Below are 11898 nucleotides of genomic sequence, written 5' to 3'. Positions count from 1 at the left end.
ACTGTGTCCCTACATACGGAGAAAGTATGACGTCAGATTTAAAGAAAACAAACAAACAATCTAATTATGTGATGCACAGAGCCTTTTTGAGCACCAAAATTCTTGCTACTCTTTTGTGGACAGCCTGTATTACATGGAAACCACAAATGATATGATTCCTGAATGCTTCCGAGTTTGTCCACCAAATATGCCTTTCAAATAGATTCTTTGCAGATCCCCACAGGCAGAAATTAAGCCATGTGGGATGGAAGATATCTCTGTCAATGAGACTTTGCCAGGTATTTAGTCCAGTGTAGCACGAGTATACAACAGTACCATCAGTGTGTATGCACCTTTGGTTGTGTCTCAAGAAAATACAATATAAATCAATGTCTCTGAAGTCTCTGAGCTGAAAATGAGATGAATTTAGTCAGATTGCAGATAATTCTGATGTGTATTGTATGAAATCATCTCTTCCTTGAGCCGTTTGCTACTTTTAATGCTCTACTTTTTCCCTACATTGTCTCTGAAACACAGACTGAGACTGATGGTCAATGCTGAGTGAGACTGTGAAACAGTGAGAGTAACCTGTGTGTGGTCTATGCCACAATACAACAATCTGAGAAGACAGAGAAGTGGGGGAGGGAGCATGGCAGGGTCTTGTTTGGAGTTTGATTGATAGTACTGCATCAAAAGTTGTATGACATTGCTGTCGCAATGGAATTTAGAAAGAGTTATTTGTCATAAGTAAGTGTAGGTGCAGGTAAACAAGGGAATGTTGCACCTGGTGGACAATAGGCCCAGTTGCGCCCAAGTATTTTCTTTACATCCCAAATTGCAAGCTTGCGGAGAAAGTGGTTTTGAGTTGTTGGTATTAAAATTAGTACCTGTGGCTGAAGTCGCAGGCTCACAGAGAAAGTGTTACAAACTTTTCTGCTTCTTCAAATTAGCATTTGCATGCCTTTTTTTTTTTTTTTTAACTTAGTCAGGTGGGCTTATTGCAGCTCCCAAGTGGTTAATGTTTGGGTGTGGTGATGCCAGTGAGGGTAGAAAAGAGTGTGAGAGGAAAAGTAGACGAGTTGCCAACTGCCCTTAGCCGAGATTGGACCTGCCACGCAGAGAGGGAAGCCTTGGACTGGCTGTGTGAGCTCCACTGGACTGGACTTAGAACTAGCCTTAGAGCTAGGCAATCCCGATAAAATCATTTGGGTTTTTGTATCATTCTCACCTTAGCCAGCAGTCAAAGACCCAGTGTAGAGCTAGGTAAGCAAACTCGAAATCCCCCTTCCATACAGTTATAACTCTAGTTGCGGTGTTTACAAAATATTCCTCTTAACTTGTTTCGCCCATGGTGGCCATTTGCCTTCGATCTGTTATGATAAGGTTGACCTCAGATACATGCTGAGACTGGCACTGACAGGCTGACAACTTTTAATGATGACATATTGGCCAGCACCACTACATAGCATAGCACTGTAGACCTCCATGTCTTGTCCTCGGAAATATTGTAGATATTTTTATTTAATGTTTGATGTAGCCAAATGTTGTTGGTGGTTAAGATGATTTCCTAAAAACTTACAGATAAGCCACGGTGATTATCAGGCCTAGCCCCCATACAGTCTAATTCTTTTGTCTCTTACTCCCATGGAGAACAGAAAATGACATACCGGTATGCTTGGTGCATGTTCCTTGCATAGCGATGGAATTCCAGCCATGTAGCTGGACATCAGCCTAATAGAGATGCAGAAACTTTTGTGTAATATAGGAAAGCTTTGCTTGAATGATTGGGGAGAAGGAACACATGGAACTGCAACATACTAAACAACAGTCGGGAATCGAGACTACTCTGTGATGATATTGATCAGATGAATCATGTACATGCATTAAATGTGAGGAGAAGCTATCTTGATAAATCTAACCATACACAGCCTAGTCGCTGTAAACCACAGCGACTGGGCTGCGTATAGGTAGATAAATCTGAAACAATACGTACAAGTAAAGCTGATTAGTAATGCACTTTTTTTCCTCGCTAAAATGCACTGGAAGCTATCAGGATCATGATGGCAAAATTCTTGCAGAATTTCTTGGAAAGGATGAACGCGTTCCAACCAAGCCAAGCCTCGACTTGAGAGTCTTCACTTTGCAGAGGATGGGGAAAGGGTCAATGAGCTGAATGTGACAGCCTCTACAACTTAGCTGGACATTGTGTGAGAATGTGGCTACATGCACATTGCTCTGTGCCAGTTTTGCTTCTGAGCAGCACACGATGGACCGAAAAAGGTTTCTTATGCGTTGTTGTCATAACCTCTCTCCGTATGTAGGAACTCTAGTTGTAATATCCCATATTGCACTTTCCTGCTGAGCACAAGGCAGTCATAGATCCATTACAACTCTTTCCCCCCCCCCCCCCCCCCCCCCCCCCGAATGCTGTCCGTATCATCCTAAATTCGTACGAGAGCAAGAGAGACAGAGACAGAAATTCAGACAAAAGACTGAGGAAGGAAAAATAATTTTCAGTGCTTGCTAAGTCTTTGAAATTCTCATTGGCATTACTGAAAATGAGAAGTGTAATTTCTTGTAAAATAGGGCAAAAAGCACACTGTATACAGGTCTTATTTCAGAGGATAATCTAAGGTGACATAACTTAAATTCTTACAAATTGACAGACTGTCTACTGGAACCTTCACAAAATTGTCAATGCAGAATATCCCTGCATCCAGTCTATCTAGACTAACACTACAACATTCTCTGTATTGTCTTAACCATACATCAATTCCCACCAGTGGGTTCCTTTTTACAGTCAACCTGTTATACCTATTGCACAGGGACTGTGTAAAATCACAGAACTCCTTACAGGGGTTCATCTTCATTTCTATCCACCCTTCCTTGCCCATTTTTCAAAAATCTGTTTTCCCCCCAATAACCCCCCTAAGAAGCACTTTGATGCCACTGTGCATCAGAGCTGTGGATTCACAGAAGAATGGAGGTACTAATACTGGATTCTTTTACGTTATTCACTTTTCAGGACTCCAAGTCAGATGGACTCCTGAATCTCCTCGTGATCTGTGATCCCTGCTGAACTTTACTCTCATACAGGAAATGCAGATGCACAGGGACTTACTACACCAGTCCTCCTGCAGCATCAAGGTCTGGTCTAGAGGAGTTTGTCCAGACTGCGAGCCATCCTGACCAATCTACAGTCCTCCAGAGCTCCTCTCAGTTTCTCCTTGACCTCACCGCCCAGACTGCACCCGCACTCCTCGCGCCACCATCGCAGGAGAACCGTCAGGGCCTTGTCACGGGGGCTCGCCGGACACGCCTCGAGACCCCGCAGATCCTGCTCCAGGGAGGGGCTCCGGGTCACTGGCAGGATGCGGGCAAACCTCTTCCAGTTGCCAGCCTGGGAGATGACCTTCGCAACTTCCTGCAGAGCATTCTTCAACGCTGCATCTGTCATTACAAGAAGATAACATGATGGCATTGACAATATTTCTCTACACTGCTGTTCCTATCAACTCTCTGGGTTCCTGAAACAAGATCACGGCATTGACACTCATATCTTGGAGATATGATATCATGAAGAAATTAAACATGGTTGCGACGTGGGTTTTAAGAATGTAACCATCAGAAGTGCTGAAATGAGTTACATGTGCTTTCATTATTTTTTCGCTAATGCACGGGAGGACAGGGAGTGTGCAGGCGCAAAAGCACAACTGCATTTTATAACTGTTATTCTCTGGCAGATCATTGATTACTCTATAGTAGTGCACATGGCACTTATTCACAAGGTCACCGGCAAGCCTGATCGATCGAGAAGATGTGTAGATCTATGTGCCTCTCGGTTTGAAGTAGGATAGGAGCAAACGCTCTATGAAAGCTTTTCTATTTCTTTGACTGCTCCACATGCTGCTACACATTGAAGTATGTGTTTGATTCTGTAAGCTTATTACAAACTAATACACAATCTCTCTTCTTCATCATACAATTATCTTGAACAGGGGACAAAAATGTATAAAATACATAAACACAACTTTGACAGACACAATGGACAGCCTGAAAATCTGTTATGGGACTTGTATTTGTCATAGTTGACCAAAGTTACCATATTAATGGCAAGTTTGTGTGTTTGTTTGTTGTCACTGTCCACATATTTCGAGCTAGAATGATATCTTACCATTAACTTCATGAATGCTTATTCCTGCCCACTCCACTGGGTGTTGACCTTTGGCCTCACTCCCCTGTGACTGGTAGACTGTAGGAAAAATAAGTATACAACCAATACACGATTATCCAAACATCTTCACACTTTTTGACATACAAACTGCCTGTCACAGCAAAGTCAAAGCATGTCACACATTAATTACAATCTCATAAACTGACATGTCCTTTTCACACAATGCAACATGACTCGTAATGTCATTGACAAATACCTGGTGTATACCATCCACTGAAACATTGAGCATTGGAAATAACCAATCCCAGACGAAGTAGGTTTTCAAAGTGTTTACATACATTATGCCTGGCTACAAACTGTCTTTAAGAGATCAACATTGTTAAATGTACAGTTGTAGCAACCCTCACTAAAAACCCAGGACCTGGTGAGGAATTGAATTTAGAATATTACTTAAATGTCATTCTTTAAAAAAAATAAATAAATTAAAAAAAAATTGTAGTGTTGTCAATCTCTGCAGATCAAAAAAAAAAGTAAAAAAAAAAATATGTCGAAGACATAAAATTGTATTTTATAAAAAATGGGGAAAATTACCCATGCTAACATGATGCTTAATCAAATAAGATTTCAGAAAAGAAAATAGTCAAGAAATACATTTTCTTATATTTTAGCAATATGAGACAATGGAATTTCAAAGTCTGGGTTTCAACTTAGTAAGTACAATATTTGTTACTTTCATTTCAAATAAATTGATGGACTTGATGTTTGAACAAACAATATAAAAATATTGCTTGAGCATTTTCTTATTGCATTTGTCTACTAATTTACAGCTGCCTCTGCCATAAATAATGTTTTCTTTTTTTTTATCTAGCATAGCATTTATTCCTGAAACAGATTACTTTAATCTAGAAAAGCACTCAAGATTGCAGACCTCCACCAAGCAGCTCATTTCTACCCATACAGGCATGCTGAAAATTGCCCGTATTTCCCATTGATAAAGAAGCCTTAAGCTTCCTGTTATGTCTCAGATACAGAGTCCATCTCATCAGCAGGTAGTTACACCCTGCAGCCCGAGCGTGCACTTGGTGCACGTACTGTGCACATCTCAAATACTCCCTCATTTGTTGGCCCTATTTGCCAACATTTGACAACCCTAAAAAGAAATGAAAGTATCCCGGGTCCAGTAGTTTTCTGGAACACTAACAAAATTTAATCATCTATTGCTTGTGCCATTATCAACTTTTCCTGTAAGTTTCATCTAAATATGTTCACAACTTTTTGATTTATTTTGCAAACACACAGACAGACAAGCAAACAAACAAGCACACAAACCAACGCAGAAAAAAAAAAAAACACCCTTGGCAGAGGTATATTGTAATAGGTAGCATGCCAAATTCTTGATTTAGATGGTCTTTTAAAAACAAATGAACATAAAAGATACACAGGGTACGGGAGAGCATGGACTAAATTTGAGTTTGAGCTTTTGGCACTGCAATTATACTGTACTACATGCAGGTAATTGTTCTTACTATGAAGACAGGTGATGAACAAAATGAAAAATACTGTACCAACACACAAATGAGAAACATCAATAACAAGATAAAAACCATACAGGATGTCTCACTATTCCCACCTCTTCCCTAGCTGCTTACAGTATAAATGTGTGACTAAATATTATTTGTCTGTCTATTCACGAGCACCCTTCATGATTTCAATCCCAGCAAACACACAAACATACCGGTACACATATTGCTGGGTTTTTTTTCTTAAGTCTCTGAAGAAACTTTAATATAGCAGCCTTGTCTCTGCAGATATTAAATGTGACATGGGCTTGAGACAAAAACAAGACATTGGAGAAGTGGGGAAAAGCTGTTGACATCACTCTGGATTATTATAAGAAAAAAGCTGATAATCCCACATGTCACGTCCAACTTATCCTCTTCAAGAGCTATCACGTAAATTGGCACTTCCTTGCCAGCATTCATGGTTACCATGGCATCATGGCTGCCCATGTTAGCAACAACGACAACTACAGACTTCACCACAACAGCCAGGTACACATGTACTGTACATCATTCTAGTAAAGTGTTTGACATTATCCACAATGGCAAAGGACAATAACAATCCTACACTCAGTCAATCCTACCAGCAGGTCCCACCCACCCCCCCCCCCCCCCAAAAAAAAAAAAAGTTCACTACTCCTGTCCTTGTTGACACAGCTGTACTGGTGATCTACTACAAGAGTTCAGCCCAAGGTAATTTCATAGACTCCACATCAGGTTGAACGGAACTCTGCCTGTCCTAGAATGCACGTATACACAAATCGCCCTGTTTCTATTCATAACAAAACACATCAAATTCGTTTCCTGATATTACATCAGTACTTTTCCAATTCCATGAAATCATTCTCACTGAAGAATTGACAGAACAAGGACAGGGTGGAGAAACACTCCCCTGGCTAATTGTGTGTGTGTTTCTTTCTTTACAAATTAAAGTTGATTGGTGGAATATGATGGTACTGCAGCATATTTACAAAGCAAACTCATTCTCTGATAGATATACAGTAGTTGTACATCAATTTGGGACAATTTTAGCAGAATGAAAAAATCTATTAGACATGTCTGACCAGCAGATTAAACTATGGAATTGATACAGTGAGCACTTTGAACAGCTGCGTACTGTATTTGCTTCTTTTGTTCTTTTTTTTTTTTTTGTCACTGTCTCAATTTTCACGTGCTGATCAGACAATATTTTGGGTGACTGCACTTTATTTGCACACACCTTGAAATTTACAGGCATTGACATACTAACATAGATGCCATCACAATACCCATGTAGCTATCTCCAATTTCTGCAAAAGTGTGCTTGCAAAGCATCCATCAATCGTTGTGGCACAAATAAAGTAATTACAGATATATCACACAATTTCTTTCTTTTTTTATTGTAGAGCAATAAGATATCCTCAAGAGAAGGGAAGGGGAGAACCCATTGAGGACGAGTCTCAAGTATTTTACTTGGGCAGGTGTCTATGGGAAATGTGCGTTGTAGCAAAATCAGCCCATCGAAAGCTGAGGAAACGAGAAGAGAATCCCAGATAGAAACTGATGTCAAGAACTATTCCTCCTTCTGAGGAAAAAATGCAACAGAGTAATGGAGTGGAGTGCAAGGACTCTGAGTGGAAAGATATGACATCATAACAGGAGAGAGTAGTGATAAACAGGATGGCATTTTGCCCTATTGGAGTGATGGACTGCACTGTGGGCTGTCGATTGGCAATGAGTAAAAAACTAGGCACTTCCTGTATGTAGCAGATAGGCTGTGAGCCAAAGGGCACAGGAGTCCAGACGAGAGCTCGGGAGTTGTATTTGGACAGGTGCCAAAAAATAGTAACCTCCAAAGGAACCAGCCTGATGATAACAATAACAAACAACCATGCCCGATGTGCATTCAGAGAATTTTAAGAGGATCGAAGTAATTCATAACCACAACTTCATATTGAAGAATGTTTGACAACCTCCAATTATACGTTTTTAGTGTATTACTATTATGAATGTTCATCAGAGCATTATCTCAGTCCAGAGCACTGTAAAACAAGTTCAGACCTTCAATGTTACATAAATATATACGCAATTATATTTGAAAACTGTACAAATGATAAACAAGTTTATTATCAATGAGAAAGCATACCTTTATGAATTCAAAAGAAACAAAACCAACATGAAATGATACTTACTGTGGAATGTACAGTGTTGAGGACTCTCAACCACCCAGTTGTTCTGTCCTTGGATTTCATACTGGTTGTTTGAACCATTGGGCCTACTTCTGGCTGGGCCCTGCACCATGCAACCTGTAATACATCAATTACATTAACTGTGTACCAACTTCCTGACAAATGATGATTACAACGGAAAGATAATTAGTGGCACAAGACAAAACAGCATAAGGAAAAAGTACAGGTACTAGGTACTGTTCCAGTATCTAAAGTGCACTTCTAAAACTGAGAAGATGATTTAACCCTAACTTACCTGGGGGGGCCATAATGGGCCCCCCCCCCCTCGACACTTCGCGCGACATCTCCGCAACGCAAGAACGCATCCACATGGCGATTCATGACAATTTACCTTGAAGCCTTGCGCAACTTTTAAGACCAACGTACGTGGTTTCGAAGTTACGCAACATTACGTAAGTGCATGTCAGACTGAAAATTGCTCAAAAACGTGATTTTGTGTACAAAAACCAATGCAAATCAGGTTTCTATCTGAAATTCGTAATTGTATCATTATTTTTACTTTTAGTGATTAAAAACAATAAATTTTATGTTTCTTATGATTGAAATAGTGTTGCTAATGATTCCCATTGAAAAAACAATAAAAACAAAGAGCAAAAAAAAAACCAATGAAATACATAAGAAATTATAAAAACAAAAATACATAAGAAATTAAAATTGATACCAATCTTTTTTTTACCTACATGTAAATTAAATCAGGGGGGCTTTATTTAATGATTTCCAGCCAAATTCTACTTCTATGCATAAATTAACATAATTAATTTATATAGAATAAAATAAAGCGATTTATTGAAATTTAAAAACACAGCCCTATAGATTGCGTCATGAGTGACGTGTGTGCCAATTTTTGTAACGAACGCGCGAATCGTGGCTGAGATCATAAGGGGGGCCATCATGCCCCCCCCAGGATTAAGCTCACAAAATACAAAGTAGCCCAGGTACAGAGTTGTAAGTTAGGGTTAATAATAGATAATTAATGGAACTAGCAATTTCACTTTTGTGCAGAAAACTGGGATGCCTCTGCTCCACATGCAATCACTTTGTAGCTGTACAAACATACTGTACATCATTGTATGCCCTAAGAGCGTGACCCTGCATTTACAGTTAGATGTCAAAGTTAATTGATCTTGACCATCGATCATGGATTGACCTTTAACCCTCTTTGTAATTAATAGTGAGACTTTTTCCAGTTTATTTAGAACGATCCACAACACCAAATAACACTATTGTACTATTATTCCTTAAATGACACTTACTGTTACACATGTAAATTTTGATATCATTATCAATCACTGACTTTTGCATGAAAGATGACTCTGTTTCTTACATTTCATTGTCCTGTTTTGCACACAAAAATATCTACAGCTGAAAAAGACATCCTGTCCACACATTGTAGTTTATTGATTTCTTAATGGTTTATCTCTATAAAGCTGGAAATTTATCAGAGGAACAATCTATTGTCCTTATTATATGCACTGAGAACACTATGTCCATGCAACAGACAATGGATACCAAACAAGGACTCCCACCTATTTTATTTATTAAGGAAGCCAAAGTCCAATTATACATGTAAATGTGGATTGAGTAAAAGCAGCAATATTTAGCAGCGAAAGTTTGAGGAAAATCGGACAATCCAGTCAAACGTTATGAACTTTTCCATTTCTGTGCTGTCATGACTGGATTTATAAGGAGATTAATACACTTCGTGATGTCTTTTTCGACAACGAAATAAAGAAAATACAGATTTCAGAATTCCACAAAATTTCATATTTATTGAAAAGTAAACATTCCATTGACTTGTTACTGACATGTGTTAAGGGTAATATTATTCCCCCTGCTTTCTGAAAAGAGGTAAGTGCTCTTTCATTATCCTAGAAAGTTAGGGTATATGTTGAATTTTCTTTGTTTTCTTTATATTGTTGTCCATAATGACATCATGAAGTGTAGTAGTCATGGCACTGAAACTTCAAAAGTTCATAACTTTCGAATCAATGGTGTGATTTTCCATTTCCTTTCACTGATGTATTGTACTAGTAATATTGTTGCTTTCACTCAATCCACATTTATCAAGGGCTTTGGTTTTCTTTCAAATCTTCCTAAATTCTTGATACTCTACCTTGAGGGGCTGGAGGATGTGAAGGTTGCCGTGGCAACAGCTCTGCTCCTCGCATCCTCTTATTGTCTGGCTCAACCATGTCAGTTGTGGAATCAGCATTACCATCACTTTCATCATCGCCATCTCTCCTTTTCCTCTTTTTGGTTCCGCTTGTTGCATCCTCACTGGAAGGTTTATCATTATCACAAGTTTGTTTGGCAAAGCTCCCTGTCGCACTCTGTGCTCCTGAGGACCGACTGCTTTGACACTCACTCTCAATGTATTCCAACTTTCTCTTGGCAGAGATTTGGTTGTTTCTGGATGATAATTCCGGCAGAAAACTCCCATTTTCATTCTGACCTCTCTCGGGGGACGTCGGAGAGGGAATTTTCCGGAGAACAATCTCTTTGTCTCTCTGAGAGTTCACTACATCCAATGAATTCTTATCGCTGCTTGGGCCAAATGAAGTCCTTCTACTGTTTGAATTCACTATGTAATTTGGTGGCATGCTTACACCATACACCTTTCCTGAAGAAACTGACCCTCTGCAGTTCAGTGGTCTTAGATTGTTGTTTAATATAGACTGCTGATTTCTATTGGCATTAGTGACCTCAGGATATAGGGAGGGCATCTCCTTCGGATCCTGAGAATAGTAGCCAGCATCATCGTTGTCATTCTGGCTTGAAACCATGGCAACGCGGTCAATGATATCCGGAACGGGAGAGAGGACTTTCGGAGAGGAGCTGTCTGTGTCGTCGAAGCCAGGTGACTCCTGGAAGTTATCGTCAACAAACTCACTTTGACCCGGCGTGGGTTCATTGCCATTGATTTCTGTGTTCCGATACAAACAAGGAAATCTCTCAGAGTCATCCATGGTGTTCCTGTCAATGTCGTCAGTTCAATCCTTGGTGAATTCTGTCTTTAGTGCATCACCATGCAGCAGGTCTAAATGCAGGAAATACAGAGGTCTATGCTAGATGCAGATCCGAGAAAGAACACCTACATGAAAAAACATATATTATTACAAAAACAATAGCGAGGATGACAAACCTTGCTGTATTTCATTTTTGGATCAACAAACCTCATTTCATTTTAAGATTATAAACGAATGCTATACATTTTCATGTATATACTAATGAACCTTAAACCTTATTTCATTTTCAGATGAAAATCTCCAGATGAACAAAGCTTTGGATTACCACCCTTATTTCATTTTCAGATTAATGCACCTTCAGAACGAACCTTATTCCATTGGATGAACCTTTGGAATACAGTAGACTCCCGTTCAAATGAAGTCCTTGGGACTAGCAGTTTTCTTTGCGATATATCAAAATTTTGTTATAACTGAACAAAACACTAAAAAACATTGCTAGACATAGAGCAAATAATGTTGTGGCCTAAATTTTTGCTTCATTGTAACTGGCATTTTGTTACAACCATGTTCATTATAACGGGAGTGCAATGTAATGTTTATAGACCTTATGCACATGACGTCACGCAGCCTTAGAAGCTGAAGGGCGCCCTCAACCCAAGGGCAAGCGATGCGCTGTTAGCACCGCAATGTACACATATTTATACAGGGTCAACGTTTATGTCACATCAGTTTACTTTAATTTCGAGATCTTATGGGATTATTTTCTGGGTGCTTTCTGGGTGTTTTTGCTTGTCTGCTGATTAAGCACCACAATTGGTTGACACGATGATGTAAAATACAACGTTGTACTAGTAATTTCATGGCAATTTAGCATAATTTTAGGCCGCCTCAAGCACAATCCCATTTTTTTATGCTGGTCAGAGTTTTGGCCGGAACAGACTGATTTATACTGAGCGGCGACCATACCCCAAGCTTCTTAAATTTGAACTGCT

General features: G+C 39.4%; 1 protein-coding gene across 1 annotated transcript; it reads right to left on the bottom strand.

The window, feature by feature from the left end:
* Positions 1-3133: 3133 nt before the first annotated feature.
* LOC140245485 (uncharacterized) lies at positions 3134-10906 on the bottom strand. Its single transcript, XM_072325057.1, has 4 exons — positions 10054-10906; positions 7884-7997; positions 4154-4231; positions 3134-3429 (listed from the first exon to the last, which is right to left on the bottom strand). Exons 1-4 carry the CDS (start codon positions 10904-10906, stop codon positions 3134-3136), a joined length of 1341 nt encoding a protein of 446 aa, XP_072181158.1.
* Positions 10907-11898: the final 992 nt, after the last annotated feature.

This window comes from Diadema setosum, chromosome 2 (genome assembly GCF_964275005.1).
Source record: "Diadema setosum chromosome 2, eeDiaSeto1, whole genome shotgun sequence".
Classification (NCBI taxonomy): domain Eukaryota; kingdom Metazoa; phylum Echinodermata; class Echinoidea; order Diadematoida; family Diadematidae; genus Diadema; species Diadema setosum.
The sequence above is the reverse complement of the archived record's forward strand: the minus strand, read 5'-3'. Positions and strand labels throughout refer to the sequence as shown.